The sequence below is a fragment of the Zootermopsis nevadensis genome, unplaced genomic scaffold (genome assembly GCF_977971745.1).
Source record: "Zootermopsis nevadensis isolate Lab colony 2312 unplaced genomic scaffold, Znev_1.0 Znev_ptg000019l, whole genome shotgun sequence".
Taxonomy (NCBI): Eukaryota; Metazoa; Arthropoda; class Insecta; order Blattodea; family Termopsidae; genus Zootermopsis; species Zootermopsis nevadensis.
Window position 1 is genome coordinate 10,146,413 of NW_028259151.1, and position 19,702 is coordinate 10,166,114.

The following is a 19,702-nucleotide window of genomic DNA, read 5'->3' on the forward strand; positions in this document are numbered from 1 at the left end:
CCTTGCCCAACACAAGTTATAAATTCGGGCACCGCCGGGAATCGAACCCGAGACTCCAGGATTACAAGACCAGCGTTCTAACCGCTAGACCACCGTGGCCCACGATAAAAGAACGTGACTCGATTATTACTGGCAGTAAAAATTAAAACAAAACCGATAAAAAAATTATTCTGAGCACATACCTGTGAATGTTCTGCATATCTTAGCTGAGGTTCATTCAAATCAGCACAACCCTTTATTTAAAAAGTTATTTTTCCGACCCCCGCCACGCGAAATACAGTCGCTTCGCCCCTCGTGGAACAAACCACTGAATGCGTCGTAAAAAAAAAATTTCCACGTGAAGTCAAGTATCTAGTCGCATCCTTCTATTTGCCCAGTCATGCCTGCTGATGGGAAACGAGAAATTGTGTATTAACAGCAAACACCAAACTCCTTGCTCAATTTTAAGAGCAAACGTGCCTTTTGGCTATACCTGACCTTGTGAATCTTTATTCAATGGACTTAAATTAAATCCGCGAGGCCGCTCGGGCTTTCCAGTCCTTTACTTAATCAAACAAACTGCTGCCAAGATTAAGAGCTTTTTACGAGCTTTCTGGACACCTCTTGAGGACATGACAGGAAACATGCCCGCTCTGCAGTGGCCTACGACGAAAGCTGAGTGGAAATAACAATTTTCATGTATGATCTGAAGCTTTCGCGGCGACTAAGTATAATGAATTCTTCCGAAAAATGCGACAGGGACTCGTGATAAGCTCACTCCACAGTACTGTGTTTGCCGACATTAAATAACTTATGGTCGATCATCGCCCTGATGATGGAGGCAGTATGACCTCTGAAACGTTGGTTAACATCGACCAGACTACACAGCGCAAGAACCCAGAAGACAGAAATCTTCATACTCTGATGACGGAGGCAGTATGACCTCTGAAACGTTGGTTAACATCGACCAGACTACACAGCGCAACAACCCAGAAGACAGAAATTTTCATACTCTGATGACGGAGGCAGTATGACCTCTGAAAAGTTGGTTAACATCGACCAGACTACACAGCGCAACAACCCAGAATACAGAAATCTTCATACTCTGTATGACGGAGGCAGTATGACCTCTGAAACGTTGGTTAACATCGACCAGACTACACAGCGCAACAACCCAGAAGACAGAAATCTTCATCGCCCTGATGACGGAGGCAGTATGACCTCTGAAACGTTGGTTAACATCGACCAGACTACACAGCGCAACAACCCAGAAGACAGAAATCTTCATACTCTGATGACGGAGGCAGTATGACCTCTGAAACGTTGGTTAACATCGACCAGACTACACAGCGCAACAACCCAGAAGACGGAAATCTTCATACTCACCGCTGTGAGAACCTCAAATCTTACAACTTATGGTCGATTCCCCCCGTCAAGCGATCTCTATTCATAAGCCTTGCAGGTAACCATAAAAACGTCACTATCAGAAGAAAAGATGGCTACTTTTGTATTACCTGTCTTGGGCTCATATTGACAACTAAAATTTGTACAGTTTTTAATGGAATTCATATCAGATTTTGTACAAATTCAAAAGATCACGTTAAAATTTGTTGCCATCCAAAGTGAAAGGATTAGTGTTACTCGGTGAATCGGACACTTCTTACGTAAGATGTGACTGCATCATTCCGATGCTGTGAAATTAACTACACTAAAACACAATGATGCTGTAAAGTGGCCCAGTACAGGAAGCACATCAGGGAAAAGGGAAATCCTATTAAGGTTAATAAAGTGTGTTGAGGTGAAGCACAATGCATCATACAGGAGGGGAAAGACACCTTAATTGCATGACATAACTCTGAAATTCTAAGGTGGCTAACAAAGAGAGATAAAAACAGGAGAACGTCGTAATGAGTGGCCATAATGTGTTACGTGTCTCGCTGAGAAACAAAGGGGGGGGGGGGGGGGAAATGACATTACTGAGATCCGGCTGTGTGCAGTAGCGGATTCATAAGTGAAAGTCGGTTCTTGCCAGCACTAAACAAAGAGTAGAACGGCATTTATTCAATCCTCTACCGTATTCCGTGATACGCATCGAAATTGACTGTTACTGCAGCTGAACCACAAACACATTTGCCGTCTTTCTAGGAAATAATAAAAAAGAACGAACACATGTAAGTTTCCTACAAACAATAAACTTTTAATACATGTTTCATACGTCAGATTGGTTAGCGTATTACAAAATAACTGTACGAAAATTACGGGGGCCGTCAGTAACTCAAGAAACTGCCCCAACCCTATTTAACATCCATTAACGTTATCACAGAGTCAACAGGACAATGAACCACTCCAGCAAGCAATGGTTCAATGTCCCGTTACTGAGACGGGATATCTGATCGCAAGGCGATTTGAAAACTAGTTGTACCCCCCGTTTGCAGGCGATCGGCTGTCAGCACGATGGCATGATTATGTTATTTTAAAGCCCAGTGGTAAATATGTGGACTACCTGCCTGGTTAATAAACAACAACCTTGCATTTTTTGTTTTCGTATAATTGTCATAATAAATAGCAATCATTTATTTTAACGTCAACAAATTATGTTTGTCGTTACAATTAAATTACAATTATTTATACCAGACGCACATTGGCCACAGACACAATTATATCTTGTCTGATGTGAATTAAACTTAATATGAATTAAGTTAAAGCCTTTTCCGAGACGTGTTATACGGCAGAACGAATGCGAACATTATACTTGTAGACTACAGTTGATGCGAATATCACAAACAGAAGGAAACTCGAGTCCTCACGGCGGCGACTAAGGAAATCGGTGTCTTCCGGGTAGCGGTAACGCGTAGACAGGCGGAAGATCTTCAACCCCGGAAGACACAAGTGTCTGAGGATTTAATGCATAAATACTTAACTTAAAACCGTGATAATTCAAATTATTCAAATATGCGTTTTCGAAATTTCCTTGTGGAATTCAAACACACAGCAAATGAAAATGAATCACAAAAAAAATATACACATTGTCATATTCGACAGAGAAAGTGTTTTAAGGTACAGTCTATTTTACCGTTAAGTGTTGTTCATTGCCATTAGATTTATGTAGGTTCTGTGTTCGAGTCTGAATTCTGACAAGCAATTTTATATGCAAAAAAAAACAGTAACTTCATACGCGTTACGTAATTATGCTCAGTATCGAAATGAAGTGTAGGTCACTGTTAGACCAAGGAGTATCGGAACAGCTGCTGTATATTTCCACTGGTTCCGCCTTCTGCAAATATTTGATTGATAAAGACACCTACGAACAAGGTAAACCAATGTCAGGTATCGAATGCGATTCTGCACAATAAATTTCGCATCCGCGTAGAAGTTATAAAGCCGAACCCGGAAGCGATCCCTTTAAAATTATTACAAATAAAAAAATTACCATTAAAAGATAGCGATTTTAACACGAAAATTAATTATTATTACGACGCAACAGTAATTTGCCGAAAAATCTAAATAAATTACGTTAAGATACACATTTTTACTCACGAGAACAGCACCAAAGGCGAAAGAATGGTTTCCTTCTATATAAAACCACGTAAGTAATCATGAAGGAGCGCGAAATATACGCACACGAGATATTCCACAAACCCAAACGCAGTCCACGGCCGTTTCGGATGAAAGCCTGAACCAACTGGCACACGAAACTATCGAGCTGGTCACAAAATGAAGGTTAGTATCGATCCATGGACTCACCAGAGAAACCTTGAAGCATAATCAATATTTACACCTCGAGGGACATACCTTTATTGCCTTCCCATACAGCAAAGACAATGAAATTACGTAATGATATTAAATATTTATTTAAAGTCACAGACTGTTTCTTACAGGAAGGCACCGAGAGTTAAGCTACAAACGCACAGCTGAAATCGGTAACGCAGTGAATACGATGAGATCGTCCCATTACACAGACAACTTAACACAGCGACATTAAATTACATACACACGCCTACTGCTTCGTTCTCTGTTACGAATTCAACGTGATAACAGATCATAGTCGAGTGCTAATCGGCTGTAGGGTGTGTCAGGATATTCGAACCCCGAGACAAAACTTCGAAGTTTTGTCGAATATCGACATAAATACCACAGTTGTGTACGAATTCCTCTAGAAACGACAGTGACTGGGTATTCCGAAAAGAAATGGCTTGGAGATTATTTCCAGGAAATTACAGCCTAAAACGAAGTTTAATGCGAAATACGAGGCGCGTCCTCAAAGTAAGTTTCCCACTCGTCCCACAGCTAGCAAACCTTATATTGAGCGAAGCGACTGTGCGTACGTGATAGAGCAATGACGTAGCATGGCGCATGCACTAACGGTACTTCCCGCGTTCTCACAGTAGCATCGTTGCAGCTGTTGAAGATGGAGGTTCTTATTCCAGCTCCCGCCGACTGTGAAGTGCGGTCAGTGATAACGCTAGGCCGCACACGGCTCGACGGACAGCGAGTCTCCTGCAGGAGTTCAGCTCGGAGGTGTTTAATCATTCACCCTACAGCCCGGACCTTGCTCCCAGTGATTTCCATCTTTTCCTACACCTCAAGAAATTCCTGTCCGGTCAGCGTCAGCGTTTTGAGAATGACAGAGAGGCGGAGATGGTTGTCACACAGTGGTTCCAATCCCAGGCGGCAGACTTCTACGACACAGGTATTCAAAAGTTGGTCCCACGGTATGACAAATGTCTCAATTCCGGTGGCGAATATGTTGAAAAATAGCTGGACACTTGCTGTATCTGTTGCAATAAATATTTCCATGAAATTGTGTTTTGTTTCTGTAAACGGCCCCAGGGAAACTTACTTTGAGGACGCGCCTCGTATCTAATTAAAACGTATGAACAGAATTCAAAAGACTCGGGACAGAAGCTAAGGGTGATGAACCTCCGGGCTAAATAAAACGCGTTGAAGTTCTTGACTAGATTAGCTTCTCAAGAAGGATTCTCTTGCATGGAATCAGTTGAGACCCTTCAAGTCTCCCCCCCCCCTCCCCCAATCAGCACAAACCAACTCCATTTCGCAGCAAGAACGAAGGTCTACAAAGGAGATCGCCATGTTCGTACATCTACGGTGGGTACAGAGTAATTACGTGAATTAACGCAGCGAAATAATTAAATTTACAAGAGTTTTATAAACATCATTTCGCATAAAGCAGCTGTACCAACATAGATTTTGTTAACTGGAAGGAAAAATCACGAGAGTCGGGTTCGAACAGCGAACTCTCCGGCCACGAAGCAGTAGCATCCAGTACATGTCCCAAAGTTCCAAATGAACAGGCATTCTGGTGTATGGTCGGGGGTGTTGGAAGTTATTTCTGTTTTAAAGCAAAATAAACGTCGCAGATTTTAATATATGATTGTTAAATTCTTAAATGTTAGCTTTGTAACATCTGGGTAGAAAGACACTGGACTTCGTCCAAGTACGTCAAAATGACGTCATATCAATAAATATAGCTAAGCTACGCAAAAGAACACGCAGCGAGTGTCTCTCAACCCAGGACGCGTCATGATCGGAGATAAAACAATGCTCTGCGACCGTCCACGAGGCGCGCAGCTACGCTTAAGCACAGAGACATCACTTTGGGCACTCTGTGGAACTTCTTGTCAAAACAGAAATCCGGAACTCCGGAACCAGCGATCTGTGATTAACACACTCTGTGGGGAAAATGCCGAGTTCCTGACAACTGTACTTCAAAGCAGCGGTTCTCAACCTGCTGCCTGCCAGTCCACTGTATCGCTCGGTATAATAAAACATACTTCCCGCGTAAGAAACAGCTTTTCTATCAATAATAAAAATAAATAAATTAACATTTATTAAAATTAATTTACTTAACAGTGTACGAACCTAGACGGCTGACTTCTGGGTCGCAGCACCGTGTAATCTGGAAGAAGTTTACGGACGTTTCAGAGTGCTTCCTGATATTCATCAGGGCGATAACAGATGCAGCAGGCACCCCTGAAACGTCGGTAAAACTTCCACCAGAGTACACGGCGCGACTACCCTGGAACCTGAAATCTCAAAATAATTATCGTGTCCTCCGACACAAACTTTCCCCAATTGCGTTCTCGTCATATTCCTTATTTACATCTCAACTGGTCTATATAATCTACATTCCTGTTCATATGTCAGGTCAAAGGACGAAGCGGATGGATGTCAGAGTATGAGACTTTTTAGTATTCAGCGAAATAACAAATGCTGATTCTGCTTCGTCTCGTGGAACGACTAGCATTTGCTAAACTTCTTATTAACATCATGCTCTATTAAATTCATGTCCAAGTAAGAAATCGAATTTCATTTGGTTTGAGCATAATAAAAGAACATAACATAGAACAAAATGCTAAACGAACTGGGAAAGTCAGATTGACAAATCCACAGAAGTACAGGATATCGATATGAATTACATCTACTGATACATCGCGTAGTTTCTTGGTGGCGACCAACTCCTTGTGCAAATTCAGGTGCAGATAAGTTGACAAGCCCAAACAGCTGGCACTGCAGAAAATCCAGAGAGAGGACGTTTCGGTGGCTTCTTAGGAACAAAAAAAAATGCAAAAGCCTGGAGCATTATTACGTAAAGGCTTTTAAAAGCGCTCCGTTATTGGACTCGGGCACAACTGCCCTTACCGCTGTGTACAGTCCATACAAAAAAAGGACATCACCCTCTCAAGGCACGGGTCTCGAACCCTTCTCCCACCTAATGCGACAAGAAAACTTACCACGTGACCGCGACATTCCGTGAGATCCCTGGAAGGGCCTTCAGGAAATTACTAACGAAACATGAGACGCGGGTCGATCGAAGCACGTGCTACAGGCGCACTACGTCGCAACAGGACCGTCAATTTTCATCAGTCAGCCTGCACGTGAACAAACGACAAACGTAAACCGAAGGATAGCGTAGCCGCCGAAGGCTGCTGAGGTCAAACACAGATCTCGCGTCATACTGTGACGTCATCATGTTTTATACGCTGGAAATTTTTAAAGTTCCTCATGTCCTTTCGAAATAAAACAAGTCCAAGGCACGACTAAACAAGTGACATTTTCTATTTCATTTCCCAAGGGGTAAAAAAACTTCCTTCTACAGCCAACAGAAACGAATGACAGAAAACACGACACTGCTTCTGAAACTGTAGGCGTCTGATCACGAAAAGGATTCATAGGAACACTGGGACATTTAAACTGGACTCCTCATGGAATCCGGTTGTCATAAGCCTATCTATTACCTTAATCTTATAGGCTTCTATACTCGAGAAATGTCTGAATATTTCTCGTTCCTTTAAATTACACCAGAGAAACCAAAAGGTCATTATACATAATAAGTTTAACTCTTCTGAAGCTCGCCTTTTTTTGTTTATTTAGTGTTCTGTCTGACGACAGGTCCATATGAACAGGATCCTTCCATCCTTTTCTCGGGCTGGGACCTGTTCATATACGTTCTTGGCAGATGATCCAGAAGTGGTTTGCCATTGCCTTCTTCTGTGTGTGAATGGAGTAATTGTTGGGATGCCACGGAGGAAAACTCCGTGTAGCCTAGACCTCGGCCTTGCCCAACACAAGTTATAAATTCGGGCACCGCCGGGAATCGAACCCGAGACCCCAGGATTACAAGGCCAGCGATCTAACCGCTAGACCGCTCGCCTAAATAATATTAATAATATTCTGTACAGCAAGGAAATATCGCTGTTTACAGTGGAATCATATGAAATCGATAAGACGAAAATGATCAGCTGGGTGTCGAAACCAGCTGGACACAGTCACCAATGAGGTTTAAAGGTTAAAACCCTGTGTGTGTGTGAGAGTGTAGACGAGCGCATGCGCGAATCGACTGCGTGTTGCGCATAAACATTCCCCCCCCCCCCCCCCCACTCTCATGCGAAACGTAGAATAGACAAGACAAAACTTTCACGAAAAGACAAAGCTGAGTAAGAAGGAGTACCCCAGATTTGTCTTGAATGATATTAATGGCTTCCCTAACTGTGTGCAAAAGAATCCTTGAGGAAAGTTCACGGTGCTTAAAGTACGAACCAGTAACAAAGCTGTTAAAATATCAATTAAGAACTGATGAACCGTAGCAGAGTTGGCCCTGACAGAATATGAGAGAAATGGTTCTCACGCAGGAAACAGAAGCACGCCGCCAACTGTGCGTGACGCAACAAATCAAGCAGTGATGAAATAAAACATACTATTTCAGCAATGTCACGCACGATTCTTCGGCTCCAGCGGGATAAAAGCGATTCTGCAAGTCTTTTTTTTAAACTGGGTTGCAGCATACAACGGCGTTGTAGAAAGCTGAACAAAACCACAATGGAGATGACGTACAGCCTCTTTCTGAGTCCCCAGGATTGATAATATTGACTCAAAGACATGGAAAATGATAATGGAAAATTTGTTTCGCATCTTTTCTAACTCATTATCTATTTATTATAAATCTTAATTAAAATGTACACTTCATTTTAGACCGCAGAGCAAACTTTCTCCCTTATCGAGCTACAAGAGAACACACACGACCCACAATTTCAATTTTAAACAGATTACGTCCCTCCTCATATAAAACAGTAATAAATAATCCGAAATACAGTGCTTTTAAAAGTCAATTAATTCTACGCAGTACATTAATAACAATCTTAAGACAAATAAATAAAAGCATTACTCAACATTACAGCATTCGTAACAGCAAGAACCAAGCGCAATATAACGTCTGAGACAACAGAACTTACAAAACGTGGAGATCTTCAACAGATCATAATTTTGTGTGCTGTATTCTTCAACTAAGACTTCACAGTATATGAGCTCAGTGTAAAGAACGCCTTAGAAATTTTATCCAGCAGATTAAGTAACATGCGTACTGATGTTAAGCTTCATTTTAGTACGTCCAAATGCAAAATGGTGAAATTATCCCAACAGCAGTTAGCTACTACTAATCTATGCGGGAGACTGGCTCCAGATGCCGGAGCTGAAGGCCCTCGCGTTACGTAACGAGCCAAGGGAACGATCGAAAACAAATGACTTGGCATATAATTCTGTATGAGCCCATACACATCGGTGCCATAATTATGAGCACGTCCTGCTTAATTCAACCAGAATCAACCCGAAGCTATAACTCAGTTGTTCCTGGCACATGGTAATCCTACCTCCCTCCACGTAGATAATTAGGCCCAGGGCCCAGGTCAGTAACTGCACAGAAGAGAGGCCTTCTTCAACAAATTCCTTTCCGTTCATGGAATCTGAAGGTTCACAACACGCCGTGAAGTTTCCTACCCTCGGCCAGATGGACCCAGTTCACACCTCTCTAAGATCCGTTTCAATATTAACCTTCCATCAAGCATGAGGTCCCTCAAATGGTATAAAGCAATCAAACCAAGGACGAATTATATGTGATATAGAATGCTGGCCTTGTAATCCTGGGGTCTCGGGTTCGATTCCCGGCGGTGCCCGAATTTATAACTTGTGTTGGGCAAGGCTGTGGTCTAGGCAACACGGAGTTTTCCTCCGTGGCATCCCAACAATTACTCCATTCACACACAGAAGAAGGCAATGGCAAACCACTTCTGGATCATCTGCCAAGAACGTATATGAACAGGTCCCAGTCCGAGAAAAGGATGGAAGGATCGTGTTCATATGGACCTGTCGTCAGACAGAACACTAAATAATAAATAAAAATAACACATAAGCCCCGACATTCTTGGTGCCTGAAACACGAATGAAAGAATATTTGATAAGAAGTTTTGGAGTCGCGTACACTTAATGCAGAGTTAATATACTTAATAATACCAAACTAAAGAAAATACGAAGGACTTCATACCACGACCAACCTAAACAAAGCTCCTTCGTGCAGACAGATGATAACACAACATTTGGATACGCAGATGGATTAGTTACCGAACAGTTTGATTCAACAAAACCGTGTTGGTTTGAGCTTACAGCTAGTTCGGTGAACGTCAGCTATGGCCTTCAGCTGTTCCCCACTGAAGGGAGCACTCGAAGACCCAAGGGCACCGCTCACGACTTACCGAACAAGTCGCAGTTTGAATTCCAAACTAAAATCGCTCCTGTTGGCAGAATGTTATGTTAAAACGAATTCTTTCCATTTTGAGATATCGACAAAAGCGATGCCAACGTGAACGCGTCATTACTCGGAACTGGTGAAGAATCTGATAAATAAACAATTTGTTTACGTTTTCTGGGGCATTATCCTCCCTACGACCGCCTAAAGCACTGTACTACAGCCTTGAATCACCCTGTATATTGTTTTACATAATTTAGGCTTTCTTAGCATCCTTGCCTCTGCTCTGAAGATAAAACTCCACATTTTTACAAAACATCCAGCGTGCAGCATTTCCATTTTGGTCCCAGTGGCAGAGCGGTGGTGTGAAGATCATGTTCAGAGGAAACACACAGCTTAATACGGGATCCGAACCACGGCGGTGGCATAGAATTACTCACCAACACGTTTTCACTCTTTCGCGGGCGAATACATGGGAAGGTACACGGAAAAGTCCTCGAACACGAGGCATTTCACCTTCTCTGTTCTTATTAGTCTACACTTACGTCTTTAAAATAACCTTAAGTAACAAGTTCAATCGATTGAGTGCCTACATAATTTCAGCCAGAGTGCATACGGCAAATAAATTGTCAATAACACCGACACGCGGCACATGAAAGTTGTTTTTATTAAATATGACGCCCTCTCATTGTGTTCACGTCATGTGCGAGGTGGTTATAAAATGTAAAAGTCATTTAAAAGCAAATTCAAGAACGTATTTCAACACCTGGTCAGTAACTTAATGAGGTTACTGAGATTCAGACTTCTCTCTGCAAGGGCCAAGGATTTGACGTCGATCTGAAAAGTCGCACGCGGACAAGAGTCCAGCGATCTGGCTTTCATATCAGGAAACCGATCACAAACAAAAACGAGAAAAGTTACCGACTTCTTCAGTTCTTTGCCCGTGGTTTTTGATCTCGAATCTACAGCCGAACAGGCACGTTCTGTAAATGTGCTGTTGACAATCTATTTCCAGGCAAACAAAACCACAAAACTTAAAAGGAATTTAACTTTTACGGAACACATTTGCCGGATCACGAAACAGGGGCGCAATCAGTTCGAACACGTGAGAACGTTTATTCTAAGAAGCTGTACCGCAACACGCCACAGTGACGTATGGGGGGAGTGGAGGTATAGCTCCTACTCCCTCTTGACCTGGGCACTAGATGGGGGTGAGTGGTCAGCATCACGCCCCGGCCGGTTTTACCCCCGGTGTAAGGACCCCCGGTAACCACTGGACAGGAGGATGGGTGGGCCCCAGAGCCGGTCTGGAATCGAATGAACTATCGAGGCTCACGAATGTTTCCTTCATTAACACCAAACTGTCACGTGGTGGGTATGAAAGCTGAAACCCCATTAAGTTCTATCCCACAAATGCATAATAGTCGAAACGTCCTACGTTATTCCAAAAGTAAAATAATAAAAGTGGTACCACAGTTAAGTGAGTAATATTTGGGTACAAATTGTGTTAAATTCCACATTAGAGTAAGCGCTTTACTGAGCTAAATTTGCCTAGTACTCCCCTTTGCAACACCTTACGAATTTCTTGTTCAAGGAATCAATCGTGATTGTTTGTTGAAGATCTTCCTGAACCGTGTTCAGTGTTCGACACGACGTCTGATTGCCGTCACACGCATGCCAGTCTGAGCACAGCCAGCCACGCAATTGACCTATCACGCAATGTTCATCAATGCTTCCGCGAACCTGAATTCTCTCTTACATCCGGCAGAAATGAAGAGGAACTTAAGATTCCAAGGACTGACACTCGTTCCTCCGCTATTCTGGGTGTTTTTATGGCTGCTGGTTCCTATTATTTTCTCATCTGGTCCTGCTTCCCGTTTGATTACATCAGACTCAACAAATCAACGGGCTCGGTCATGACATATTCAAAGGAATCCGCTTGTGAAATTGGAATGGATGCAGACAGAGGGGCGGATCCTGTAATAGGCAGACCGCTGTGCCTTGACCTGACATGATGCACACCCGCGCTGCATTGTCGAGTGCCAGATTACATAAAAATCTGATTCGATCGTGATCAAGGGGGCGAACAGACAAGAACACACTGAACAAAAATCTGGTTCTCTGGACTGTTTTCCTATGAGAATGTCGTATCAATCTGCAGGTATTTGGGCCGGTGGTCTCTACGCGGCAGCGCCCTCAGAAAAACCAACACTCCCCCCTCTCCAGGGTTTAAAGCATTCTAGGTGGGCCTACTTTCAATTCGTTCTGTTTAATTACCACTAAACGAAAGTTTAAACGTATTTCGGACAGTCGGAGACGGCTAGACGTGGGAAAAACCACGACACCAGCAAATGCTGCACAATAACTAAGGTGATTATCAACGCCTATTATAAAAGTCATAACGCGGACATTTAACCAGGATGTTAGCCCAAGGAAGAAGAAACTAATGTTAGTTTGATCTGGAAATGTGGGGTACGATCTTGTGGGTTATGATGCCGCGTATTCTCGTAGGTCGTTGCAAACATTTCAAAAAAAAACATATAACCTCCATTTTCACTTCTGCCATAAATACGCAGGCGACGTTCCTCTGAAACGTCGGTGCCCACCTTCAAAACTACAGAGCGTTATAAGACCGAACATCACGACCAATTCTGCCAGCGTTCAGTTCTCTTTAGGTAATGAGCATATTAAACATTTGCGGCTAAAGCTCGCTGTAATATCATATAAGAATTCAGTCCGTACCTCAAAGAAAACACAACGCCTCCCCATTACAGATATAAACTGGTTAAATATGTTTAAGGAGATAATCTCAGTTTAAGATGAGACTCATATGAAACGTACGATTATAAAACGCGGCCTTAATGATTGCTAAAGAAGGTGGTACGTACAGGTCCCAATATGCTTTGAGGATGCAAGTACCCGACACTTAATTTATGTTCCGTGGACCCATATGATATCTTAATACGTGTGTGTGTACGACTGCGAGGACAAACCCGATACAGCCTACCTGGACACGATTCTGCACGAACGAGAACGAAAAACTGCAAATTACGGGTTTATTACGACTGTGTTCAATCTTTACGAAAGCTTTCCTGGAAGGACCCCGTCCAACCGCCAGAAAAGAACAGTTTTGCCCACAGAGAAAATAAGCACAACATGAGCTGAAAGGAGTCCAGCGCTGCACACGCATCTAGAAATAAGAAAATTACGTAAAAGTGTCCTAACGAAATCCGTGCCTCCATCTACCCGACGGCTAGATTCGGACACCTGACGCTGCCTCAAGCCATGAACATGCACTTTCCAAACGCCATTAAAAATACCCGTGAAACTTTCACTTCTTACAGAGACGTGGAGCTGGGGGTGTCTATAAAAAGACAATTACGGCACAAGGCAATTCAGAGCACCTTCCCAGATTTCCTTACAAGGCGGAACTGAGTGCTTTAAACGCCTAACTCGTAACATCCTATGCAGGCACTGCCAGTTACAATGACGTTCTGCCCACAACACTTTGACAAGTCGTCAAAATTAATAGTTTAGAAGAAAAAACTGTCCGCCTTTAAAACGTAACTGTCTCAATATGCAAAACTGTTTACACAGACGGACATAACATCACTTGGAACAACAAAAAACTTCCAGGATAATGGTTGGATAATTCTGTCCAGAAACTTTTACGACGAATGTACGTTCCTTAAATCATTACACAGTCGACTTTCCACGTACTTAATCAGCGATATCGCACGACGAATTTCTCATTAAATTCCGCACCCTGGGGAGGAAAGCCTTCATAACCAGACTAATACAACGCGCACACCAAGTTTTTATTTATTAATGTTCTGTCTGAGGACAGGTCCATATGAACAGGATCCTTCCATCCTTTTCTCGGACTGGGACCTGTTCATATACGTTCTTGGCAGATGATCCAGAGGTGGTTTGCCATTGCCTTCTTCTGTGTGTGAATGGAGTAATTGTTGGGATGCCACGGAGGAAAACTCCGTGTTGCCTAGACCACGGCCTTGCCCAACACAAGTTATAAATTCGGGCACCGCCGGGAATCGAACCAGAGACCCCAGGATTGCACACCAAGTACTGTCACAAAATTAAACGTTAACAATACTAACCTATTGGCTACACGGTCTCTGATGCTGATGTACTGCGGTCAGCGGATACCACAGGCGTAGGACCAAAGGTGAATGCAGAGCGGTCAGACCATGACACCACTCACTCCACTGTGACTGCATGACCGAGGGCAATCACTCGCTTTCTTATTTAATAAATTAAGGTAAAATAAAAGTAACCACAACGACAAACCTACTTCTTTGTTTGTTTTTTTTTCAAGGCAACAAAGCAGGTGATTCTAACTGAACACACAGGGATACCCAGAAATTGAGAATCGATACTAATATATCGATAACGACGGCACTATGTGATATAAAGCCTTGCAGAACACAGAGAGGAAAAGTACGCATTCCATCAATATTTGACTTCTCTCCCATATCATAAACGACAATCGCGTGTTTGGAGAGACCAGAGCGGCTTCTGATAAAAAAAACCCAGGAATGCAGAAAAGGGGATCGTATTATTTCTGCCACTGAAAAGTACTCGATTCTCACTTGTACAAGACCTTTCATAACCACGATAAATATAAGTCTTGTAACAAACTTTCGACTTATCATGAACAAACATGACAACCCTAAGGGTGGCGTTCTTCCGTTGGAAAAAGGGAGTTTTGAGAGAGAGAGAGAGAGAGCTGTCAATACCAGCTTAAGGTTCCTCCTTGCCAGACGTTTCATAACTAACACGGATACAGATGAGGACTACTCAAAATCTTTCACTCATTACGCAGGCGAAGAAGGGGCGATATCACAACCCAGCCCCCAGAACGAAGTTTGAAAGATGTGGTTGCAGCGAGTTGGAGCAACGTAAATCCCGACTCAGCAGTGACCAAGACTTCGCCAGTCAAAGCCTATTTAACATTAAAGAACGCCCTTCCGAAAAGGTGTACACGCCAACGGCAGTTATGATCTACATGGATCATCACCGGGCCTGCCATCAACGAAATGAGGTCTTTGACAAAGGTCCTTCAGGATTCCGGTTTCAGGCATATTCTTCTTTAGGCACTTTCGTGACTGTACTGATGAAGGTATATGTTGCCCCGAAGCATACAAAAAGGGAGGGGTACAAAGACAGCCTTCTGGGTTGTAACACAGTGTAGTCTTGTAAAAGACTGACGACACTTCAGAGGTGTTTCCTCCGTCTTCAGGGGTATTCATCGCCCTGACGGTGGAGGCCGCAATGACCTCGGCAGTCTTCTATCAGGTTACACTGCGTAACATCCCAGAAGACGATTATTTTCATACCCTGAAATCTCACCGAGGCGAGTGTAAGCCCGTGCACCATCACGATGAAAACAAAGTCCTGGCACCTTACCTCCTTGAATTTCTGGTCGGATCCTCGTCATCAACGCAACCTCCAGCTCCGGAATCCTGGAATGCAACACAGAACAGGTCTGTTACAAGAGCAGTTAACTATCACAGGATCACAGCTAAAACATCGAGTTCAAAAACACTCTTGCTTATACGTAAAAGTGTGCTAATTCGGCATACAAATGACTCCATCCATTAATCAATTGAGGGCATCTTAATTGATGAGTGTCATTTAACAACAGAACCTACACAGCACATATAAAACAAACGGTGAGCATAAAAAAACATTTAATTTCCAACTGTTTGCATAGTTTCTCTGTGCCACTGATGTGTCAGCCTGAATTCATACAACAAGGACTTCTAAGAAGTGTACACAAGCGCGAACATTATGGTTAATAAACACGAGTGAGCAAAATGTAACAGACGGAGGTGTAATTATCATGAAACTGTGGGCATTGTTCCAAGCTGCTAATTCAAGGAATACGCACTGTCAGTACACCCTACGCCGATGAAAACGAAGACATACCCAGGGTTTGTAAACACCTCACTCGCGCAGAGGAAAGAGGTCTCACCCAGGCAGTAGAAATAGTTCAAAATCACCCTGCAACCCTCTCGATTTCCCTCACAAGGCAATTATATGGTTCGACGGAACATCAATTACATAAATCCTTCTTCAGCGGCAACTATAAATATAAGTAGGATCTTACGTTCTCGTGGAGGTGAGTACGAAGATGGCTGTCTTCCGGTATGTAACTAGGCTACCGGCGATAAAATTACGCGCTGTATTACCGGAAAATAAGAGTATATTTATATAGGAAAATAGGTTCAATAAGTACGCGTGTTCTTATACAAAGTGGTAGTTAAATCTGTCAGATCTAAACAAAATTAAATGTCTAAACAGCTGTTTACCAAATTTCCCAGTAAAAATTTAATTAAAATCGGTTTTATCAGTTGTTGTTTAACGTGTAGGAACAGACGGGGCTATTTTAATGAACGAGTCTAAAAATCATTTGGAGCACTTCCATTATTTAGCTAGAACTCGACGACCAAAACTACGGAACCCACCAATTCATGAAATTTTTTAATTAACAATCAAGTGCTACTGCGTCTTGGCCTGACCTCCATTCCAGTGACACTTGAAAATTAACGCCGTGTTCAGTTTCGTTTGCATTACTGTGACATTTCCCCAAATTAAGTAACCCTCTCAACGATCCTAGCAACAGTCGACTGCGACGAATTCGTCTTAAACTGTCTATAAACATTCGTCATACGCTGCAGCGACCATATCTCTCAAAGCACATCTGACCTCATTCCTGTGAAAACGCTTGCCAGATACGCCACGGAACGCGACGACAACAAATGCATTACACGACGAGATTTCAGGTTCTCAAGGCGCAGGGTATGAAGATGACTTTTGGGTTGTAGCGCCTTGTGATCTTGTAGAAGATCCCCGAGTTTCAGAGGTCCTTGCTGCCTCCATAATCAGGGCCCTGACGGTGGCAGCAGGGTCCTTTGAAATGTTAATAAATATCTACCAGTCTCATTATAAGGCGACAATCACCAATCTGTATTACCCGACATTTCTTTTCATCTAAACCAGTGGTTTTCAACCTGGGGTACGCGAAGATATCTTAGGGAGTACGTGAAATTTAAAATATATATATTATTTTATGATAAACACTGAATAATCAGTAATGTAATTTATTTAATTTATTTAAGATGTAGATTATATACTATGTATAACTTGAATTATAAACCAACGACTTTGGGGGTACAAAGTTGAAGAGAAATTATATCTGGGGGTACGTGAACAAAAAATGTTGAATACCACTGGTCTAGACGACTCCCTCCTACCAATATAGTTATCAGCAAAGAGATTGCACTTCGCTATCTGCTGACAAATTCGGAGGGTCACTGGACGCGGCATTGGTCCACTACACGAAACGTCTATGCCCGATTCAAACCCGCAACGCGATGTCCGCCATGCTGTCGGGCCTAATTCTCTCAATGAAACGAAAAGTACTTAAGTCACACTTCTGCCACAACAACAAAAAAATAATGATCGAAACTTGTACGGAGTGCGCGAGTACACCAACACATACAAGCATAAGAAAGGAAATTATCGACAGATGAAACAAAGGGACTTCTATCGGAATTAATTGAAAGTAGTTTTTAAAACACACTCTTAACGCTACCTTTAATTCACTAGTTATAGAAAATATATATACTTGTAAAGTAGGACCCACACGTACTGGTAACCACTACATTATCATACGAGAACCATAATTCGAGGGTAAAACTAATTAATTATCGAAGACGGGTGCCTACTGAGATGTTGCGCATTGTAGTCTGTAGTCCGGCTAGTTTATACCAGACTAAACGACGCTACAACGCGGAAGAAACTCATTTTAATACTTGCCGTCGAGGGAACCCCAAATGCTACAATTATCAGCAACCAGAAGTTATTAATTTCAAGATTAAATACCAAAATACAGGAACAGACACGGAAGAACTGCTTCTTTGCTGACATCTGATAATTTTGGCGACAACAGAACTAATTTATAATCTCATTTCGACCAGAAACCGAAGTTGAAACGAATGGACTCGCAATAACGCGCGTTTACCACGAAACGCATCAAGGCAGCACTTTCTCCAGCGCGCAAATCACGACTACGACGCGAAGATTTCGAAGAGCTCACCACGAAGTTGACCATATATGGCGAAGGCTGCACCAACTTCCACCACCAGAGCTTACTTACCCTGCCCCACTTCGGAGACGCAGGTGTAAAACGACCTCTACTCGGCGAAACACACATTGAGGTCACTGAAGCGTGGCCTCAAATTAATATTCAGTAACAAATTTCGCCGCTAATTACTCGACCTTCCTCGTTGCTCCAATCCCGATGTATGCCGACAGCAGTTTCACAGAGCATAAATCAGTTTTTCATTCCGGAAAAGAAGCAGAGAGAACTTGCAACCATAAAATCAAAAACCAAAACTTAACTCCGATCTTTAAACTGTGCAACTTAGACTAAAGCACACAGCGATTTCATTACAGACAAAGTAAGACTGAAGACAGTGAATGTCGATAAATTATTACATAAACATGATTTCTCCCACGATTACCAGAGACCCCAGAAGAATCGAAATAAGTTCCGAGAAGAATTTATGACGCGTGCTTTCTTTTAAATGTTTCGCTTAACATGGAAGATAGAACTATATAACATTTAATTAAATTTTAGTGGTCCATGTTTCTTCATAACATCAATCAGCACAAACTCTGACCACATTAATCCTTAGATACGTATACAGGATGATTCAAAAGGCTAGGGCCAAACTGAAGGAGCGTATAGAGGGATTCAGAGAGAATAACTTTCGAATAGGAATCCATGTCCTCCGACGTTATCCTGAGTCAGTCGAGGCCATTGAAGATCTGACAACACATCGCTGAAATAATTGTACTTTGCTATTCTCCTACTAGCTTAATTTTGTTTTTATTAATGTACAAGGATTACATTAGCAATCTTACAAACCAAATTATTCATCGTCCGAATGTGCATCACGTGACGATTGCGTAAAAATTCTAAAAGTTAACATAGATGGGTGTAGCATGTAGAATGCATTGAGGATATGAGAAAGACGAACAAAAATTTGCCTAGGAAGCCTGAGGGGAAGATACCACCCTCGAGACCTAGACGCGTAGATGGGACAAAAATATAATAAAAAAAATGGAGCTTACTGAAGAAGGTTTAGGGGTGTGGATTGAATTAATCTGGCTCAGAATAAGGGGTTTTGTGAACACGGCAATGAACCTACAGGTTTCATAAAATTCCTGTCCGTCTGAGTGTACCAACAGTTTTTCAAGACAGGAGCTGTCAGCAATCAATCTGAAAACAGCAAACATCATCAAAGAAAGTAAAACTATCATAGTATCTACTCCTCCAAAGCCCTTTTGTAGTTCGTCCACACAAAGCAAACAGCTAGAAGAGTGGGAGATTGAATGTTTTGTGACCGCATTTAAACTCATTTCGCTACGTCATCTCAAACACACAGGGAACAGAACGAAGACGCCTGTGAGTAAAAATGGAACGCTGTCCTCCTTTCCACCTGCCGATTTCTCTGCAGACTTGTGTACACCCTTCGCGCCTGAAAATCTGCATCAACAAAGCAAATCGCTGTGGTGGTTACAACTCCCAACCACTACGTTGAGGCTCCACGGACGGCCCCACTGCCGAAGACGGCGATACCTTGCAGAACCGCTCGG

At 42.6% G+C, this 19,702-nt stretch overlaps 1 protein-coding gene across 2 annotated transcripts in view; it reads right to left on the bottom strand.

Moving 5' to 3' along the window:
• ssh (Protein phosphatase Slingshot) overlaps nt 1-19,702 on the bottom strand; it is a 143,590-nt gene that overhangs the window by 82,570 nt on the left and 41,318 nt on the right. For both annotated transcript variants that reach the window (XM_087351290.1, XM_087351289.1), the window contains exon 2: nt 15,443-15,498. In XM_087351290.1, the coding sequence (XP_087207416.1) occupies nt 15,443-15,498 (56 nt within the window). The remainder of the gene's footprint in view (nt 1-15,442; nt 15,499-19,702) is intronic.